The 20233-nt window shown below is 49.4% G+C and overlaps 10 protein-coding genes across 10 annotated transcripts; 3 read left to right on the forward strand and 7 right to left on the reverse strand.

Annotated features, from left to right (window-relative positions):
- Positions 1 to 327: 327 nt before the first annotated feature.
- BDV37DRAFT_291661 (uncharacterized protein) lies at positions 328 to 1602 on the forward strand (the record flags this gene model as incomplete). The annotated part of the gene is made up of 4 exons (XM_032088998.1): positions 328 to 346; positions 420 to 626; positions 672 to 1161; positions 1233 to 1602. The coding sequence occupies 4 exons, from the start codon at positions 328 to 330 to the stop codon at positions 1600 to 1602; spliced, it is 1086 nt and encodes a 361-aa protein (XP_031935099.1).
- Positions 1603 to 2075: 473 nt separating this feature from the next.
- On the forward strand, positions 2076 to 3341 carry BDV37DRAFT_264870 (uncharacterized protein). Its single transcript, XM_032083719.1, has 2 exons — positions 2076 to 2504; positions 2571 to 3341. The coding sequence occupies exons 1-2, from the start codon at positions 2261 to 2263 to the stop codon at positions 2672 to 2674; spliced, it is 348 nt and encodes a 115-aa protein (XP_031935100.1). The 5' UTR covers positions 2076 to 2260; the 3' UTR covers positions 2675 to 3341.
- A 558-nt stretch (positions 3342 to 3899) lies between these two features.
- On the reverse strand, positions 3900 to 5505 carry BDV37DRAFT_291662 (FAD-dependent oxidoreductase; the record flags this gene model as incomplete). The annotated part of the gene is made up of 2 exons (XM_032088999.1): positions 3900 to 4894; positions 4947 to 5505. The coding sequence occupies 2 exons, from the start codon at positions 5503 to 5505 to the stop codon at positions 3900 to 3902; spliced, it is 1554 nt and encodes a 517-aa protein (XP_031935101.1).
- Positions 5506 to 7707: 2202 nt separating this feature from the next.
- On the reverse strand, positions 7708 to 8484 carry BDV37DRAFT_264873 (uncharacterized protein). The gene is made up of 2 exons (XM_032083720.1): positions 8355 to 8484; positions 7708 to 8279 (listed from the first exon to the last, which is right to left on the reverse strand). Exons 1-2 carry the CDS (start codon positions 8464 to 8466, stop codon positions 7756 to 7758), a joined length of 636 nt encoding a protein of 211 aa, XP_031935102.1. The 5' UTR covers positions 8467 to 8484; the 3' UTR covers positions 7708 to 7755.
- A 1189-nt stretch (positions 8485 to 9673) lies between these two features.
- BDV37DRAFT_48457 (uncharacterized protein) lies at positions 9674 to 12100 on the reverse strand. Its single transcript, XM_032090743.1, has one exon. It carries the CDS (start codon positions 11687 to 11689, stop codon positions 9725 to 9727), a length of 1965 nt encoding a protein of 654 aa, XP_031935103.1. The 5' UTR covers positions 11690 to 12100; the 3' UTR covers positions 9674 to 9724.
- Positions 12101 to 14106, reverse strand: BDV37DRAFT_48456 (fungal specific transcription factor domain-containing protein). Its single transcript, XM_032090742.1, has 2 exons — positions 13592 to 14106; positions 12101 to 13526 (listed from the first exon to the last, which is right to left on the reverse strand). Exons 1-2 carry the CDS (start codon positions 13996 to 13998, stop codon positions 12512 to 12514), a joined length of 1422 nt encoding a protein of 473 aa, XP_031935104.1. The 5' UTR covers positions 13999 to 14106; the 3' UTR covers positions 12101 to 12511.
- Positions 14107 to 14121: 15 nt separating this feature from the next.
- Positions 14122 to 14912, reverse strand: BDV37DRAFT_264876 (uncharacterized protein). Its single transcript, XM_032083721.1, has 2 exons — positions 14278 to 14912; positions 14122 to 14223 (listed from the first exon to the last, which is right to left on the reverse strand). Exon 1 carries the CDS (start codon positions 14709 to 14711, stop codon positions 14526 to 14528), a length of 186 nt encoding a protein of 61 aa, XP_031935105.1. The 5' UTR covers positions 14712 to 14912; the 3' UTR covers positions 14122 to 14223; positions 14278 to 14525.
- Positions 14913 to 14960: 48 nt separating this feature from the next.
- BDV37DRAFT_291665 (uncharacterized protein) lies at positions 14961 to 16841 on the forward strand (the record flags this gene model as incomplete). Its single annotated transcript, XM_032089000.1, has 4 exons — positions 14961 to 15059; positions 15114 to 15674; positions 15732 to 16453; positions 16512 to 16841. Exons 1-4 carry the CDS (start codon positions 14984 to 14986, stop codon positions 16839 to 16841), a joined length of 1689 nt encoding a protein of 562 aa, XP_031935106.1. The 5' UTR covers positions 14961 to 14983.
- BDV37DRAFT_48472 (acetoacetate decarboxylase family protein) lies at positions 16836 to 18333 on the reverse strand. Its single transcript, XM_032090744.1, has one exon. It carries the CDS (start codon positions 18061 to 18063, stop codon positions 17326 to 17328), a length of 738 nt encoding a protein of 245 aa, XP_031935107.1. The 5' UTR covers positions 18064 to 18333; the 3' UTR covers positions 16836 to 17325.
- A 1302-nt stretch (positions 18334 to 19635) lies between these two features.
- BDV37DRAFT_264880 (uncharacterized protein) lies at positions 19636 to 20167 on the reverse strand. Its single transcript, XM_032083722.1, has 3 exons — positions 20142 to 20167; positions 19813 to 20089; positions 19636 to 19748 (listed from the first exon to the last, which is right to left on the reverse strand). Exons 2-3 carry the CDS (start codon positions 20061 to 20063, stop codon positions 19643 to 19645), a joined length of 357 nt encoding a protein of 118 aa, XP_031935108.1. The 5' UTR covers positions 20064 to 20089; positions 20142 to 20167; the 3' UTR covers positions 19636 to 19642.
- Between the last annotated feature and the right edge of the window lie 66 nt (positions 20168 to 20233).

A 20233-nucleotide genomic window follows, 5' to 3' on the forward strand; every position in this document is an offset into this window, starting at 1 on the left:
TCATTGTTGGGTACGATACCATCTATTCCCTTGATTCCGGTTCCTGCATTGACTCGTATGTTACACGCAACTCAGAGCCGGTGCGTCTCTTCAAGTCTCATAGACAAATGTCGTCTGATATAAAATCCAGGGATTGGTGGTATGGCAGCAGCACTGGCCTTAGGCTTGCGCGGTCACCATGTTACTATCTTGGAATCGGCCCCAAAGGTGCGTGCCCCTCACTGCAGCTGATAACAGGAACAGAATATCTGGGTGATAGAACTAATTATCATCACGTGGGACTTGTAGTTGATGGAAGTTGGTGCCGGAATTCAAGCATCGCCTAATATGCTACGTCTTTTTGATCGTAAGTCCTTTAGGTGCAGGTATCTTAAGTACATCTTGAGGCTAAACCTCTCCCCTCTTGGCTGGGCCGCTAGAATGGGGAGTATCTTCCATGGTACATGCCAAGGACATAGCACTCGAAAGCATTACTATTCGCCGCTGGAAGGATGGTGGCATCCTCAGCACAATGCCTGTTAATATGGCTTACGGGCAACAGACAGTCGTGCATCGTGCCGATCTGCATAACGCGCTCATCACCAAGGCTCTGGCGCTGGAGAATGTGCAGCTGAAGGTAAACTCCCGTGTTACGGGCATCAAGTCCTACCACCCAGCTGCCGTCACGCTAGTGGATGGCACGGTGGTAACGGGTGATGTGGTGGTGGCAGCCGATGGGATCAAATCAGTGCTCCGCGGGGAGATCCTGGGGCCATTGGCGATGCAGCCCATTCCAACGGGGGATGCCGCCTACCGCATCATGCTGTCACGAGAAGTGATGGAGCAGGACCCGGAGTTGAAAGCCTTGTTGGATAGTCCCAGCGCTACTCGCTGGATTGGGCCACATCGTCATATTATCGCGTATCCCGTGCGTAACCATGAGCTGTTTAATATTGTCTTACTTCATCCAGACGATCATGAAGTAGAAGAGTCATGGACTACGACGGCATCCAAGCAAAGTATGTTGCGTCATTATCATGGCTGGGACACAACGGTGCTAAAGCTCCTCGATCTCGTCAAAGAAGACGAGGTCCTGGAGTGGAAGCTGTGCAGCTACCCAAGCCTAGATTCGTGGACAAAAGGCCGTGTTGCGCTGCTTGGGGATGCTTGTCATCCGATGCTGTAAGTCTTGGTCCCGTCCTTCCTCTGTTGATGTTGTTCAGCAAGAAACATGAAAGCTGATCGGGAGCTAGACCATATGTTGCGCAAGGTGCCGCTCAAGCTGTTGAGGATGCGGCCGCCTTGGCTATTCTCCTATCTGTTATACCCTCTCGGCATGCCATTCCTGAGGCGCTTCGGGCCTACGAGATGTCCCGTAAACCACGCGCTGAGGCAATCCAGCAATCGGGAATGGCTAACAGTACTATTTTACATCTTCCCGATGGTCCCGAGCAAAAGGCTCGCGATGAACAGTTCCTTGCGAGCATGAAGAGTGCAGCCAACCCGGACAAATGGGCTGATGCAGAAACTCAGCAGCGTTTGTGGGGATGGAATGCGGAGGAACACGCTTTGGCAACATGGTCAGAGAACACAAGGCCGGTGCATCTCGAATCATCCCTTTAAGGGGAGAGAGGAACGGGTCAGAGGGAAATCACGCTGGATTTTTACTCAGACTAGTGTATGGTCATGTTTGGTTTGATTAATGGATTCAATTGGTTGTTCCTAGCTTGTTTCACCGTGGTTGAGTGTAGATATATATTGTTCCTCTGTGATTAACATTTAACCTAGCTCTGCCTGAGGCGGCAACTTCATCCTACTTAGTCAAGCGGTGAACTAGGGCTAACCATTCTCTGCTAGTATTTTTGGAAACCCCTGCGTGACTGCCTTCCTATATAGGATTAGTTCGACGCCTTGACGCCGTGTCAGGCATCCAATGTTAACCGTGGTTCCTTCTAGCTTTAACCTATCTAGGTTAGTGGACTTTTGTACCTTAACTGAGGTCGGTTAGGTTAGGTTATACCTTACCCATTTTCTGCCTGCAAATCTCAACCTGGAAAGAGCGCATTGAATAATCCAATACGTACTCTGGTTCAGTAGGAAGGCTTACACTAACGGTCTGAGCATTGTTGATAAGGAAAATGGAGCTCGATCTGTTTCCAAAAATCCAAGCCTCGAATAACTCGTCGACTACGAAAAAACATGGCACCGTTCCATTGAGATGGCCAGCGTGGCGAATGCTAAGGGTTCCTGAGTGGCGCGCTCGTAGTAAGATTGAAATAGCATGATATCATTGATGATGCGCACTATGGGCCCAATAGTGTTGGTCGTGGGCTATGAACTGTCAACGGCCTGGTGGTTTACTGGATCTTCAGCCCAAAATCGCACAGGTCGAAGTTGCCCGCAGTGCGTTCCATGTTCACAAATGCTCCCAATGGTGGTGGTTCTACGTTTTGGCGGGCGGGCCTCGGAGATGTGGCCAGTGTCACAGGCTGGGCTTCGCAGGATGTTTAGCCCTTGCTACAAATGTAAGAAGCTACGGTGATATTCCCTTGCACCAGCTCCAAAGTGACAAAGGCCATGCAACACAACAGTACGATGGTATAGACCTGCAAACCATGGGATCTGGGGCGCAGGTGCAGCTTGGCGACGCTTTATTATATTGAGCGAGTATGAAGCGGTGATAGATGTCGCGTAGCGTTTGTAAGTTCGTGCCTTTATTCCAGGAGCACTCGTGCACCGCGCTCAACACAATGACTGCATGGCAGATGGCTGGCTCGGCTTGACTCAACTGCAGTACTCATCGGTACCAAAACGTTGAATCAAGTTTCTGTCATAATCGGCACGGTTCTCCTTTGGAACAAGGCGAAAGCATGCCGTTCATCGGAACTCAAATGCGCCACACGAATGGTGGGACTCCGCACGAGACTCGAGTTTTGTCCGCGCGCAATCACCTGCGGTAATCGATTCTGGTCGTATCCCTCTCATTTCAGTTTCGTGGAGGCACAGTTGAAGCATGCGCCGGGTACTTTGTCACATTTGACATGTCGGGCCTACCCCAAGTCCCTTCAGTATTTGGCGGTCTTGCTCTCGCCGTGCTTAGGGCAGCAGTCACCGACAGGTCTGACAACTTGTTCTGGATCTCTTAAAGTATGACTGACAGAGTTATATCTGTAACTGCCTCTAGCTTTGCAGCGTACACAATGATCGACACAACTCTGTGCAGCAGTTGTCCCTGGTTATGCGGCCATATAACATTCTTCCCCCTGGCCGATACCGCCGCAAAGCTTAGCCCACTCATGCCTGGAGGCTATAAATGCGCGCTTTTATTGGTTATAACGGCAAGGCCCAATGTTCCGGAACCGTTGAAGTAATCTGTAAGCTTTTCTTTCTAGGTTCTGTCCCCATTCCAGAATCTCAGCTCGGATTTCGAGTAAACATTCTAACCTTTGATAGGGAATGTACTGCCATAGCTATAGGGAGCCATCGAATGAATACGCTTTATGTCTTTTTTCTTCTGCCTTGGAATTGTTGAAACTACCTTGATTATTCAGAAAACTCTTCAAAGCTTCAGGAGACACAGGGCCATGTGATGGATATATATCCTAGTTCAGCCCACCAACGACTAACCAGTACTGCCACCAGTAAACAGTACACGATCGGGCCCTAATCAGAAGTCAAGTTCCAGCCACTCAGCGACGGCCCGTCCGCAGTTTTGTAACGTAAAAATCAGATTGGTTTCATATTTTTGTACACATATGAATTGAGGACCAGGCGGCCCCTGTTTGGAATCTTCACACGAGAGAGGCAGTGGCTCTTATTCTCTTGTTTTCAATAATGCACAACCGGATGAATTCCTCAGGATACCATAATCTAAGAAATTGGTAGGAAAGCATCCGATAATCCCCAGACCAAATCCATTATCATACATGACTCAACCCCTGAGGAAAGTCAAAAACCACATCAGGGTCCGCCGCAGCCTTGATCGCTTTCAACCGCTCTAACGCACCACCATAATACTCGCGCCCAAAGTTCGCCAAATGGGGATCAATATAATTCTGATACGAGTGCCACTCACTACCGGGCCTCGGCATCCTCACAGCACTCGTAATCCTGGTAACCTTATTCACTGCATCTTGACGGGCCGCAGAATCCCCAAACCCCGGGAAATAGGCTGAGTAGATCTGAACCAGGAATAGACTCGTCCGATGGATATACGCCATATCACCACTCGACGTGGGAAGATTAGTCTTCGCATCCGGACCGAGTAAGTCGAAGGACACATCGGGCTCTGAGCCCTTGGTTTGTCTTGCTGCGCGAAGCCCGTCGAATATGAGCTTCACCTGGTTTTTATCGTATGCGGGTGCACCGTTGTCAATGGCGGACTGAGCGTAGTAAGGCAGAGGTGCATCCGGTGCTTCTAAGGGACCCATGAGGTCGGTGAGTGCGGCAACCCAGCTATTGAATTCTTTGACCTTGGATTCGGATCGAACGGGCTTGATGCCTCGCGCGGCAAGCTTTTGTAGAATCTTGTTCATGGCAGTTTCATATGCGGATCGCTTGCCGAGATACTGGCCTTGTAGGATGCAGGCGCTGCCCTGGTTGTTGTCTCGGCCCATGAGGAGGACTTCGATCCCTAAGTCAAGAGGGAGTCCGTCCGGACTATCGGCGGGAAGTTGACCGAGCCCCTGGACTTGCAAGAGGACCTGAACACAATCTGATTCTGGTCCAAAGTAGAGTTCGTAGTTGACAACGTTTGCCGGGGCCTGTTCCAGTGAGAATGTGAACGCCGTAACCACACCGAAGTTGTTCGACCCTGCACCGCGCAGCGCCCACCATAGCTCGGCATCCTGTCCCGTTGAGCTAGGGCTCAGTTGCTTAATGTTCCCGTTCACATCGACAAACTCAAGTCCCACAACTAATACATGCGTTAGAACTCCTCCCTCAGCAGATAGAATCAAAGTACTTACTTCGATCAACCAGCCATCCCCATTTTCTAGACGGAAACCCCCATCCCCCGCCCATGGAATGACCCGCAACACCAACAGTGGGACAAGTGCCATGAGGCAACGCATAGCCCCTTTTCCCGAGAGCTGTCGCCAACGGACCCAGCGTCTGCCCGAATTGCACAGTCGCTGTCCTCCTCGCGTCGTCGATGGAGATCCTTCTCATGTGACTCGGGTCGAGGACCACTTGGCCTGAGAAGCTATACGCAGCATAGCTGTGCCCTCCGCCCCGAGGACTGAGTGTCACATTGCCCTTTTTGACGGCCACGCATTTGACAGTCGCAGCGACATGCTCGGTGGAGGCGGGCACGACAATGACCTCTGGAGAGGCCTGGTAGTTGGAGTTCTGGGGCTTGGACAGCGACTCATAGGTCTGGTCGGTGGGGTAGACTATCTCCGCACCGGTTTTACTAAGACATGATTGAAGTGAGGTGGGGAAGAATGCATTATATGATGGTAGAGCTGACCCGATCGCGAATTGAGCGACTGCGAGGCCTACTACTAGAATTGACCTGGTTCCCATTTTGAGTGCTAACTTGGCAAAGGAACAAAGGCATCCTTGACATGGAATATATAATCCCTTACCCTTCATCTAAGAACTTTCATTTGCAAATTAGAATCAGGATCTCACGGACTTGGCGATCCCTAAATTACGCCGAAAAAGTAATATGGAGCGCATCTAGACCTTCCAAAGTATTTATATCTGTGACTGAGCGACCATATGCAATAGCTGCATGCAGTTCAAGATGGTCATTGGTCGGGTTTGAGTTACCTGCGCCTGCCAAGGATGTGCTGTGAATATTATCTCGGATATAACCACTCGGAATGTGCCACGCTTATGTTTAATGAATGCAGATACGAGTTGCCCTGCAGTGCGGATTCGGAGCTATCCGGTATTTGTCCTGTGACTTGCAAGTCAGCTAGAAATCAGGGTCCGATCTGATGCAATTGGGTGACATGATGTGATGATGGGGTTGCAGAAGCTGGTAAGATAGGTGCTGGATCAGAATTGCAATTAGGGCTAGCTGAACCTAGTACGGAACGAAAGAAAAATTTTTCAAAACGGGAAATGGTCTCTTGCATTCCATTATACTTATCGTGCATTGTCTTTTGCCTATTGAATCACTATCCATACCCCAACATTCCGTCCAAATCCATCAGCGCCCAGAGCGCAGCAAGCCGGATCGGATCAGTGTCTTGGACCAAGCAGATCATACGCGGCTTTCCTATTCCACCTTACTCCATCATTCCCACGCAAATAGACGGCAGTGGCGTGCCGGGTCCTAGGGTCCGTGGCTAAGCGATCGTCAGCATCTAAGCGTAGCAGACGAGACATATTCCCCCGTTGCACAGGCCTCGGATATTTCATTCTTTGGACCATAATGACGAACATATCTTCGTTGTTCTATATAATGATTGCTTCAGATGGTGTTGACTTCGTGATCCATGATCTGAGTGTGTGGATGTTCTCCAACCGGCCACTTTTGGTTCTGCATTCGATGGATTTCAGAAGCGCTGTATTTTCCCTTGACGTATATAAATGGTGTTGGGAAATGCCCGGCGCAAATTGTAGCAGATCCCCAGACAATCGATACATACATTATCACGTATACGAGACCTTAGTATGAATGAGATCTAGGAAACAATTGCCGTAGTCAATAGAGAGATACCCTTGAAAGGCTATGTAAGCCAATGTCTACATATGCTGCTTGCCGAGGGATGCGGCTTTCGTCGGACGACATTTTCTGGCATAATTGTGAACAGGTATCCTATAAGGACCTTAGAGATACCACTGAGGCTTGTCGTAAACAACTCGATGTAAGTGCTGAGAGCGCACAATCCGAGCAATATTATGGACGCTGCGATTTTCACGTCGGGCAATTATCGCATCCCAGAGGAGACAACATTCCGGAATATGCTGAGTAATTCAGATATGGACTTACAGATTGTGGTACTGTCTTTGATGAAAGGCGCAATTTGTTGTCGGTGATGTTAGTAATGGCCCTTATGTGGGATATACTTGAGCCCAAGCGATCTACGAACAATGTGTTATAGGGCTTGGTTATATGACTAATTGTAGACGATTGAGCGTTTTACCAAGGGGAATAAATTGTCTTCATTCCATTTGAGACATGAAGGGATTGATGGGCCAAATGTCGGTTGTTGTAATCACTCTGGCAATTCGACCCAGAGAAATAAATTCTTAGGAGAGATACTGGTCATAAACAGCAGTATAGAAAGCGTAGGAACAACGCATGGACGTAACGTAGCACCTGCGATTTGATATATCGCGAGAAACAATCTCTAGTAGAGGACAGCCGAAACACAACCAAGTGGGAACTACAGAGGAAGCGTGCAGGGGGCACGGTATCTTTGATAGTACAACTATGCTGGATCAGAGCGTAGCTACTATCTGATCAAAATCATATGCTCTACCGGTACTGGCTCGTAGATACATAGGAATCGCGCTGTGGCAAGATAGAAGGGTGACAGCGACAGCTGGTGTATTATTGATTATGACGGTACGGAGAGCAATTATGACGATATATTATCAAAGCTCGTGGGAAGATTAGTTAGGTGTAACTTCTGTACTTATAGAACTCCTTTCAATAAATAAACCGAGACCAAAACTACTATTATTGTCTACTTCTAGTAGGTATAGGGGGAGAAAAGCAACAGAAAGAGAAAAATACCTGAATCATAGATTTATATTCCTTCCTTTGTGCTTTATTCCAGCAGCAGCAGCAGCAGCAGTGGTGTGAAAGCCCAGTCTTTAGTAGATAACGTACTCAATTTGGACCGTCTTGTTGCTAATCTCAATCTCAGTCTCAGTTTCCGTCTCGCTCTTATCTTTCTCCAGCTTGAACTTGGTCTCGACCTCGTACTGGAGGGAGTAAGGACCAGCCTTGGCCTCGTGCTTCGTCTCTTTACTCGTCTTTCTCTCTGGCCTCTTGCCCTTGGTCCATTCCTTCTCTACCTCTACCTCGCGTTCGATTTCGATCTCCGTCTTGGTCTCGGTCTTGGTGGTCTCGAATCCAATTGGGACGTCGTCGGCCTCCAGCTCGTCGCTGAGCTTCAATTTGGGTGCGCTCTTGTCAACGTCGAAGACGATCTTGAAGTCGGTCGTGAGGCCACCGGCCGTGACGGTGTACTTTAGTTCGTCCCCCTGAGTGATCTGGAAGGAGGCCTTGTCGCCCTTGGAGAGGCTCGTCGCGGCTTCAGTGGACTTGCTGATCGTTGACTGGTCCGCAAGGAGACTGATGGTGGCTTCGGCAGTGACCGAGATGGTCACAGGGACTGCATATATCCCGCCCGTATGGTTAGTAGAACGCCACAGCACTGGTGAATATTGGAGGGGAATTGATTACTCACCTGATGAAAGGACATCGCCCCCCTCCTGAATTTCCTTGATCTTGGATAGAACGTCAAACTTCTCGACGAGAGCCTCGACCTCGCTGTGGAGCTGAGCAATTTCGACAGACATGGTGGATGGGTATACCCGTGTTACGGCGCACGTTATATCACACTGGAGGATTGGGTTGGAGACGGTGAATGGAGAAAGAAGAGAAAGAAGACAGTGATGTTATAATAGGAGCTTAGGGAGCCAAGAGAATGCCAACGTGGCCGGTCACATACTATGCGAATTACAACCAAACCTAGATCTGTGCCGAACTGTGGTCTGTTAATGCCGGGTGGATCAAGTCGGCCCCGCTCGAAGTCCCCCGCAGCACCCAAACCCTTGCTGGTATATTGGGGTGTGTTTTGGTGGGGAAGCTTCGTGATCTGTATAGTATCTTGTGTGGAGACGAGGAGGCTGTGCAGCGACTACCAGTGGGCGTGGGCACAGCCCCAATCTTGGCTGGTACACGTGTATCCCGTAGCCCTTTTCATTTGATGAGAAGGAGGGGAAAAAATAAATAAAAAAAAAATACACAGGAATGGAACACTAGCTGCGTTGGATTCACTAAAATCGGCGAAGGTTTGGGACGGGAGGAGCTGGTCAAAGTACAGCCTGCGCCTTGATGATCTGTGGCTCCGTTTATAGCTTGATCCAAATAGGATCTCGCCTTTCCTGTACTTTCCCCGAGAACACGGGCTTCGATGACGCTTTAGCGGGAATTCCAGTAGCAAGACAGATTTGAATGATGAGCGGCCCCGCAGCTTCCCTGGACTCTGCTGCAGCGAGATCGTGACGAGGGGAGATACCTCCTCGAGAACTGTTTTGACCTGGCGGACGCGAAGCGTAGCATCTTCTGATGCGAAGAGACTGCTCGCACCTCATCTGAACTCCATGGGTGTATAGGGCATGGACAGCACAATCGCCGTGCCTGTCGGCAGCCAATTTGGATCTGGCTGATGCTGTCCAGTCTAATCATCGGTTGGCATCATACCGTTTACCCGCCTGGGTGATCTCCTACCTAGTATTTCATGGGACCGACCTTCATTTAAGGATTGCAACTGGATGTGTGTCCCAGGGAGTGAACCGATTCCCATACGTAACTCCCGACGTTATGACCGCCAATAGACTTGGCTCACTCGACATGGGATAAAACAACTCAACGTTTTCCTCTGGGACACTCGCATTGAGCCGACTCACAGGTTGATTACTATGTAGACTGGTTAATTGACATCAGATGTATTCTGATAAACGGCGACCTCATCAACCCTATCGAACTTGATTTTATTACACCCTTAAATAAAGAGACTCACTACCAAGGTGACTATTAGCATAGGATAGATAGCTACAGCTTGGAGAGTTCTCCGTGTGACAAGGGAGTGTCCCCCAGGAATACCCGCCTGTCAGTAGCAGACTCCTCGGACAACGTAATAGCAGGTAAAGCGATATGGATGCTTGACGGAGTGTTGCCCCGTATCCACCGAGATGCAACCTCTTTTGCAACTCGACTATCGTCCGAAAAAGCATCGTATATCAGTAGCGTGCCGCATACAACTACCTCGATATACTGCATGAGTTCCCGGCCCCGGTATAGGAGCTCTTCCTTCGTGTGCCCGGACGTAATGGATTGGAAGGTATCCAAGCATTGCTCCATAATCTTGCATTCCTCCCTCAGTTTCTGGCTGCAAACTGCTAGAATAGGTCTGGCCCATGCACCAAGTACTGTCTCAATAATCTTTCCCTTTCCTAGGCGCTTGTCATTAATTACTCGAACAACATCTTCCGCCATCACATTGACAGTTCCTTCCCAGATAGCGTTGACTGCGGCATCGCGGAAGATTCTTGCAATGTTTAGCAAACCACCGTCTTCATTATTCTCACAGTAGCCAACGCCACCTAGGCACTCCATGCAGGAACGAAGTCCATGAACCGCATTCACACTCACAGTACCCTTCATCACGGGAGTGACCAGTCGGAGTAGAGCTGCCGCTGTTGCCGCATCGCTGGGGATTAACTTGGCCGCTTTGGTGTTTTGAACCATTGAACCCCAGTCTTGCTCGATTGTGCCCTGTAGAGAAACGGCAAAGAAGGTCAGCTGCATTGCTGCCCAGTACTTCACCGTCTCACTCGCCATCCACCGCACATGTAGTTGGTTGTCTTGAAGAAGCTTCCCCTGTGTTGAGCGGATCCTACTATACGCGCGACAGAGAGCCAGCCCGCGACCCCAGTATCCCAGTGAGCCACCGGCAGTGTAGAGCCGAGTAATGTTAAGAACAGTAGCAATTTCCTTAACGCCCTTCCCTTCCTCTCCAATAAGCCACCCTCGAACACCCTTCAGCTCCAGTTCAGCGGTTGGGAGTGATTTCGTGCCCAGCTTATTCTTCAACCGCTGGATCCGGATACCATTCAATTCAGGTGCCTTCCCTTGATTGCCGGCACAGCGGCGCATCGGAACATAGAACAGGCTCAGTCCCTTCCTGGTCTGGGCCAGTAAAAGCGTCATATCGGAGTCCGTGGCGCTGCTAAACCATTTAAACCCGTCAACTCGCCACGGCCCCAGTGGCAGTCCATGCGCGTCTCGATCCCTGCCTTGCGCACTATCCATGGATACTTCCTCCATTGTTAACCGCCGGGCAACCGTCTCCGTCCCCCGAACATCACTCCCGCCGCGGCGCTCCGTCATCCACTGCCCAGACGTCCACGCCACACTGGGGTCTCGCGATACAAGCCTCCGATGAGATTCTCTCAGCACCTCACCACGCCCTGGTTGATCCCCGTCGGGGCGATCCAGATGAGCAAAGAGCAATTTCGCTGCCCCATCGCTCATAGACGCCGGACACCCCGTCATAGCCGAACTACTAGTCCACACATGATTTAGCGCAAACTGATGCACTCGCCGATTCCAGGACTCATTCTCTCGCTCGTAAGCGACAGCGACAAGCCCTTCCTCCTGTCCGATTGCCTTCAGTTTCCGCCACCCCTCACTCACCCACAGCGGGTCAACGCGGTTCTCTTCGCCAAATGTCGTGAGGGCTCTGAGGGTAGGTTGGTTTACCTCTGCGTCGACACCCAGTTGGAGGATTTTGGGGTCGAGGGCGAGGCGGGATAGGTTGTGGATGGAGGTTGTTACCGAAGGGCAATTCTGAGGGAGGTAGAGATCTAATACCCGGGCGAGGGCTATGTCGTCGGAAAGCTTTTGGGCGGATTGGGTGTGGTCGTTGTTAGAAGTGTAGGCTGGTGGGACGAGGGGCAGGGATTGGAAGAATCCCTCGGTGGAGGATGATGGCTTTTTCGAGTTAGCGGTTGCCATTTTTCTTTTCGATTCTCGGAGTACGGTAGTGCTTTCTGTCTAGAGTGTGGGTTGTGCAGCGAGGGGTAACAGTTTTATCTTCGTGTCTGGCATGAAACTTTCCTTTATATATGCCCAGTCTGATTTAAGAGAGTTGCAGAGCTACCTCGGTCCACCATGGCTTCATCACACCACGCTCCACGTTCTTTCAACGGAATTGGATGTAAACAAGATTGTGGAGATCGGGATTCTAGAGCTAAATCCAACATTGGAGTGCTTTAGGAGGACACTGATTGGACAATATTCCGAGAGCAATTTGGGTGGAGCGTAACATCCGAATGCCACCGGAATTCAGAACTTTAGTTGCCGAGAGTTTGGAGGATTGGGGTTGTAACATCGGAGAACTCTAGCTCAGAGCAGTGCTCGTCGTATCTTTACTCGGAATATCGGTCTGGGATAGTTACGAAAATGGTGCGGTAGCAAAGCTTTTCCTTATACCGTAGCTAATCCACATTCAACACAACACGAAGACGATTTCAGCATGAACCAAGCCGATATTCTTGTTTTCTCAACAAATCAGATGTATTCACATGCACCAGAGGGTAGGGTGTAGCTTCAGAATACCCCACCATTTTCACGATGGGTTATCTGGAAGCATTTGACGTTGAGCTTCCTCTTCTTCGATCTATACATTCGGTAACAACCAATCATCGAGCCTAGATATATGGAACGGTGTAGCAATACACCCACAAAACCAGGATGCCGGACACTATCCACAATTTATAGCTTCCATAAATTGAACATTCTAATTAGTTGGCCCATTACGTATACATACAAGTGAACTCAGAGAAAAAGAGCAAGCTGCTGGTAGAGCGACGTCGAGCTAGAGATATCAAATCCATCCAAATCGAGTGGTCTCCCCAGCTCCCCCCAAATCTCTTCATCATCTACCGCAACATCAGACGAGACTTCAGGGGCCTGGACGTCACCCAAAGCGCGCTCAGCCTCCCGATTACCCAATGGTGAGTGTTCTGTCTCGGAATCACCCGCCACACGATCGATCAGCGCGCTGACCTCTTGCGACGAAATAATATGCATTGTGTCCGTTAGAATTTCCACGCTTTGTTTACTGAGTAGCGTCCCCGATCCTGCTAGGGACAATATATTAATCAAACGAGCGAGTGCTTGCTTGAACTTCGGTACTTGAGGTGAAGAGACATCGGATAGTGCGAGCATTGCCACAATGACACCAGCGGTGAAGCACTGGAAGCACACCTGCGCAGCAGCCGTTGTATTGGAAACCAGACGTATAATCCCTCGATGTTGGTGAATACTGGATATTCGGATGGCCGATGTTATCATTTGGTCTCGGACCGTAACGGGACTCTCGCTGCTATTGGGTTCGGACTGAGAGAATACCTGGATGCTCAAGTGCCGTTTGCTGACCAGAAATGGGCGGAGTAGTAATAACATATTATGGTCAAAGGCGAGCTGGAGAGTCAGTGCCTGCAGTGTAAATACGCGTGGCCCTTTGTCTTGCATCTCCCCTTCGTAATTTCTGTGAATATCTAGCCGTAATTCGGTAGGAATCATTGCTTCCCAAGCCGAGAGGCGGCTGTATACGTCTTTGATTTCTTTCAATCGCATGCCAGGCATTACAGCGGACATTATCGAGTACAGTTGGGCTTTATATCGGTTGTATGAGAATGAGCTGACGGGTCTCAGGGAACCGTCTTCTCGCACCTCGTACGAGGTAATGCCAGGACAGGTTGTTATATCGTCCAGGTCCTGAGGTTCTAAAACGCGGAACCGTCCCCCGGCCTGGATTGGCGGTTTGCCGTACGCCTGTGCAGCGTACCTATAATGAAGGTTCAAAGTCAGATCGTTTCAGGCATGATCTGAGGATAATAACGGTTACCCTACCCATCGGCCATATATATTGCCCACCATACCCTCCGTCGAACCTGTAACTCGACGTTCTCTAGTGGATCCCAAGTACTTTCGTCATGTAGCCCGATGGCGTGGGCGATGCGAAGTCCCATGCCAGATAGTACAAATGCCAACTTCGTCTTTCCCTCTAGAAGGTATTCAATGGACATTAAGAGGGCACATCCAATAGATTCGAGATCTGCCTCGTGTAGCGACGAGAATAAATGCTGCTCAACAGCATTGAGTACTTGGTTACGATAGGACTCAATATTGAATACAGGATCGTGTGTTGTAATAATTTCTGGCTGGACGAATCGGGTTCCGATCATCAGAACTACCAGCAGTAATAATAAGAAGGGCTTTTCAGACACTGCGGCAGCACCAATTTGTATCATAGGCATTGCACGAGCTCGAAAAGTTTGCACATGGAAGAGTGCGAGGTACCAATGGTTTGCCTGCAGATATGCGTCGATGAGTATTGTAGCGACTGGGTCTGAGGGCAGCTGAACTCCAACCAGATCTTTGACTGGTATCTTAACTGTGTCCTGGGCGGGATTCTTGCTAGCTGGGTGGCCATCCGGAATAGCATCTGACTGTCGCAGATTTCTCAGATGGTTGCGAAAAAGCTAAGGGAGGTCAGAAGAAACCAAGAGCATTAAGTATAGACAGAGTGGAGGTACCTGTTCAACTAGGTGGAAGGTGGAAGGACCCCGATCTTCCGCAAGTGGGTTTATAAGGGGGGCAGCTTCATGTATAGGAGTACTTTCGATAGCACTAGCGACGGTAGGGCGTGGTGGTGCCGGTTCACCAGTGGTGCTCAGACCGCTGATATCTCTCTGTCGCAGTGGTCTCAAGTTGGGCTGCCTCCTGGTAACAGTCGCAAGTTAGTTAGCTAGTCTCGGAACATAAGGCTGAGTAAGATTCACATTTACCTTTTACTAACGACGCTTTGGCAGTCTACCCCAGCTCGAGAGCACAGCTGGCAGGGCCGTATATTGTCGCACTCACATGCTGTTAGTATGAGACCGCGGCTGTGTCCAGGGGGGTAACAAACCTTCAACTTTTGCCTGCGACATCTCATACATGCATTCCGAGCGCGAGCTGGCTTCATCATAGCCGGTCTTACACTATTTTACTGGCTATGGGAGCCGGTCAGAAACGTTTCGGAAGTCTGCATTACCCCAGACGTGCGTGTCGGAAGTCATCGTAGAAGTTGCCGAGGTCCACAGTGACTTCCGGTGGAATTGACATCCCGATTCCGATACGCCAGATGGGCCAGATTATACATCGACCCAGCATAAATGTGAAATATAATGAGGGTATCTCATACATTTATGGCAAGAGGAGCTCCTATCCAGACCAACGTCTCTCGTCGTATTCGCAGTCATGTCCGTCCGTACCATCTACAACGCAGCGAAGGACTATTGGCTACCGGACATTGATCCTTTATCGCTGATCTTTGGTGACAACCCTAATATAATCCTTGGAAAGTGGCATTTAAACTGACGGGACACAGACTACCCATTGAGCTTATCCACCGATGATACCGTGTTGCATATCGAAGCAGGGAACACAGCGAATTGCGTGACAAAAGCCCAATGCCGATCGTACACCAAAAGAATTGCTCACGCTCTGCGTGAGGGATATGGTATCGGGGCCAATTGCCCAGGGAAAGATGTCGTTGCCTGCATCTCGTCTGGCCAAGTCCTGTTACCTTCGGTGTTCTATGGGGTTATCGCCGCAGGAGGGGTCTACAGTGCAGCTAGCTCCAGCCTCACCGTAGCAGAACTGGCACGGCAGTTAGAACACGGTGGTTGTCAGTTGTTGATCACGAGCGAAGACTGCAAAAGTATTGCATTGCAAGCAGCAGAAAAGTGCGCTATGTCGCCGTCAAGGGTGTTGGTCCTAGAAAGTCGGGGAGGGAAGCGTCATCTGGCCGCTTGTTCCCAGGAAACTGTCAATTTACTAGAACAATATCCAGGCCAGCTGCAGTGGGAGAAGGTCTCAGATCCGGCTATCCTCAAAAGCCGCACCGGCTGCTTGATATACAGCAGTGGTACAACGGGCGAGCCCAAAGGTGAGTTTATCTTAACCTCTCAGTCAGTTGACCGCTCATGGGATCCCTTGTCTATAGGTGTAAGGATCTCCCACCAGAACCTGGTATCCTCCGCCATGGTGAATCTATTCACCTATCGGGATTATATATCCCGTCAGAAAACAAGGTCTGCGGATTTCCACCCGGAATACCGCACCATTGCCCATCTCCCCGCTGCTCACATTGCCGGTTGCCAGGGCTATTTTATTCAGCCAGCGCTGTGTGGTGGAGCAGTGTACTGGATGCCGAAGTTTGACTTCCAGAAGTTCCTCTCCTACTGCAAAGAGTACCGCGTCACGTTCTTCTTCACAGTACCCCCGATATTCCAGCTAATTGTACAGAGCTCGTTAGTTACAGACCAGTTTCAATACCTACTCCACGCAGTCTCCGGTGCCGCTCCCATGGGTCCTGACCTCGTGAAAAGGTCGGAAAACAAACTGGGTTGTGCAGTAACTCAAACATGGGGTCTTAGTGAAACCACAGGCAGCGTTACCGTCTCACCGTGGGACGCCCATGTAGCGGATGGCAGTGTCTCCCCTCTGATTGCAAACATCCGACTACGGGTTGTTGATGATTCTGAAAATGACGTGAGTGAGGGGGAAATAGGCGAGTTTGTAGTTCAAGGCCCAATGGTTACTCAGGGATACTGGAAAAATCAAAAGGCCTCTAGAGAGAGCTTTACTGCAGACGGGGCCTGGTTCAAAACGGGAGATCTGGGTTATTGCATGGACGGTAAAATTTTCATTGTTGACCGGAAGAAGGTGAGTGCTGGATCTCCCCGGGAAGACCTGATGCGGGATGCTCAAAGTTCAACCTCAGGAAATGATCAAGTATAAAGGTCTCCAGGTAGCACCAGCGGAGCTGGAAGCGCTTCTACTCTCCCATTCGCATATTCGGGACGCTGCTGTGGTTGGCGTCCCTGATCCGGTTATGGAGGGGAATGAACTTCCTAGGGCGTATGTGGTGGCAGACCCAAGTCAGATAACGGAGGCTATGATCAAAGCATTTGTGAAAGCCAACTTGGCCTCTCACAAACAATTACGAGGTGGCGTGGTTTTCCTTGAAGCGATCCCAAAAAGTCCCACTGGAAAGATACTAAGAAGGCAGCTAAGGGACGCAGCGAAAGCTTCGAGAGGAGTGAAACTGTAGCACCAGGGTCATGACCATAATGTCAGTTTTGGTCGCGCGAAATTGTATCATAGTATGCCTATCACTGGAATCTTCAAGGAATGTTTACACATGATGGAAAGGTTATATATAGAGTGGTACAAGTTGTCTACTAGACCCAACCAAAGTCCGATATATCATAAGATAATTTACACTGGCGAAGCTATGACCATCTGAGTAACGGTGGTGAGCTTTTAGGTGCGATCTAGGGTATTCCGAATCATGGATTCAGAATAATATGAGCTTTTGGCCTAGTTGGGGGGCGCGTTTTCCTAGACGCACGCCCTCACCATCAAGGACCTGTCATATCAAAAAAGAAAATAGCTGGTCATATTGAATGACATTTTCCCATAACAGATATATATTGTAGTTTATTCATTGAAAAGCTACTATATTGTTTGCTATTAACACCTCTCCAGTGTTGCACGGTATAGACACATTCACTTTCGCATGGAATACAGCATGATTATAGCTGGAACACTTTGGTCGGCAAACGGATCGCAAGGGCTGCCTTCCGCACTAGAGTCGCGTTTATATATCGAAGCACTCTGACATCATGCATCGGATCGAATCTTGATGGCTCCGGGAAGCAGATTGAACCAGAGCCTTCCCAAACCTCATTTGCCTCCATTGTGATGTCAACTGGCACCAATTCTTTGATGGACGGACCCTGACCCGGGACCACTGAGGGGATGACTCTCAAATTTAACCCCGGGATTGTCCTCTCCACCGTACCCCTGAGTCTCTGTTCCGGCTGGAACCCGACTTCAATCACCCTTTGGCCTGTAGGTCTCTCAACATAGCTGTGAACGACTGTCGATCCCGTTTTCGACGTCAACACCACATTCCCCAACCTCTTGGGGAAGCCGAATTGTTCGCGGCCGCAGAGTATCGGCGAGTCATTGTCTAGGATCAGGGACAGGAAGTAGTCAAAAGTGTCGCCCTTGTATTTGACTTGGACCGCGTGGACATACTCATTGTACGGTCCGAATGAGGTCATTGTGTGTTGTAAAACCATCACTGTTACTTGTGGCTCATCCTCGAGCTCCAGCATGTCCGGCACAAGATGGCGCACACATTGGAGTGATGTTTGATAGGTAACGATGAGACCATTTTCACATGTGTAGTCGCTGCCACCTACAGGATACGGGGGAGCATACTGTGGGATGGCCGTGTTGGATACTGAGAGCGAGCCAAATGGCATTTTCGAGGAGTTGAAACAAGATACAGCTACAAGAGTTTGTTTGCCACGATAAGCTATAAGCAGGACCTTCGTGTTCGAATCGGGTGAGACCAAATTTATATATTCCAAGGTATACACTGATGGTATACCCTAGAACACACTGCTGTTACCATCAGTCAGGCCACCTTGCAAAACCATGGAAAATGAGATATGATGCCAGGTCAGGTGTGATCTAGACAATCAAGTCAACTCTCATTTGGCAGTGACAAATGGACTCGGCTGTAGCTTCTCGCTCTCAAATGGATTGTAGTGGGGTGACCCGTATCCGTCAACTGACTCGAAGCCGCCCGACGCATATAATAGGCAGCCAGTCTCCTTGGGATAGTAGTTCGTGGGCTGGACCAGCCGGTAAGGGCACGAATGACGTCGGGATTGGACATCGCAGTGGTGTGATCGGTGCCTGATTACCCAGGCATATATTGCCTAATCGGGTCTAGTAGCGGACTGTCGGGTTCGTTTTTTTTGCGGGTCGGGTTAACCTACACAGTCCTGCGTATCTCCATGGCTGCCGATGCGGGTCGAAGAAATCCACAGCGTTTAATTGAAACTCCCGCTAAAATCTGTGTGGTAGATAAGCTAACAGGTCCACTTAGCAAGTCATAAGGTGAGTGTGACTGTGTAAGTATCTAGGTAAGTTGTGCCCTTGATACCCAGGTTCACAAACTACCTATGGTCAGAGCACATATTTCGAAGACGGGATCAACGAGAGCTCCCAAACAATCAAGACTGTGTATACATACTCGCTTTTCTCACCGCTTCTCGATACCCGAGGAGGGGTTGGACGACGTCGATCGAACCCCACTATTCAGCTCATCCCCCCGAAACCCATCGGTTGATAGAAAGATTCTCGCTTCAGCTGGAGGGTTTCTCCACTGTGAACGGATCTGTGTGGTCAGGCCGCTTTGTAGTTGCGATTTAGACTTTTGAGCCACGATGTATGATGGCCTGGTTCGTGGCTGGCTGAGTTATGGGCGTGCTGTTGTGGAGGGCGTAAAACATTCATCCAGAGTGCGGGGCACTATGGCCGACCAAATCGAAGTTCCGGACAATCGAGATTTCTTACCGAAATCTGGGTGTTTTATACGGCCATTGTATGTACATAGCCTTATTCCACCGCTGAACTGAGTACGTTTTGTGATAGATATGAGTCAATCTTTAGTATTACTACTACTGTCAATGGATTATATGTTTTTAAACTGGTTCTTTTATAAATGGTTTAAAACTCAAGTTCTAAGAATATACAAGTTACCGTGGTAGTTTATACAGAATTAATTTAAAAATATGTAATTTATTAAGGCATGGCTCAGCATGAGGTCGTCACATGACGTAGGGCTACGATTCTCGCGTTCACGTCTTTATTGAAGAGATTACATTTGTATAGGGAGTCATTTCAATCAGTTCATGTCATGGTCAATTTCTATGTCACCTCCCCTCTTGGCCTCTTCATCCATATAGCCGCACCTGCGACTGGACTTCTCACTTGAATAGGAATAAGGAAAGCCAGCACCAAGTGCAAACGATACTAAGGCCCAAGGGAACTTTAAGATGAATATGTACGTTCAAGAGTGATGTTGTCGACACAGAACTCATCCCTTTCGTTAAACATGGTCAAGGTTAAACCGGACTCTGTCACCTGCCCCTTAAACCTACACGAAAAGTCTTTCAGCGACAGTCTGGTGAGGATGAGAATAAAAGAGCGGAGACACTTACCAGTAGTAGGACTCCGACGCCTGATTCTGAAGGAACTCGATCTGCCTCTCCCCTGTGTTCAGGTTTCGCAACCCGTTCAGGGTCCCGATGTGGATCGAGTTTGCCTTCCTTTCACCGGCAGCATTCTGAGTCCACTGCCAGGTTGCAATGACCGGCTCGTCCATGGTCGCGGAGTTTTCACCAAAGATGACAGTAATGATCTCATCTTGGGCATAACTACCGTAGTTGATCTTGCCAGTGTATACAAGCATTTTGGCAGTGTTGTGTAACAAGGTGACTAGGGGTTGCCGTCAGATGGATGGTGGATAGGTAGGATCTTGTAGACTCACAGGGCCTGATGCGAAGAGATGACAAATGCTCACTGCTTGAAGTGATAATGCCTAATGGCAGACTGGGAAAGCCGGCGGTATTTATGTCTTTG

The sequence above is a fragment of the Aspergillus pseudonomiae genome, assembly GCF_009193645.1.
Source record: "Aspergillus pseudonomiae strain CBS 119388 unplaced genomic scaffold BDV37scaffold_141, whole genome shotgun sequence".
NCBI classification, from domain to species: domain Eukaryota; kingdom Fungi; phylum Ascomycota; class Eurotiomycetes; order Eurotiales; family Aspergillaceae; genus Aspergillus; species Aspergillus pseudonomiae.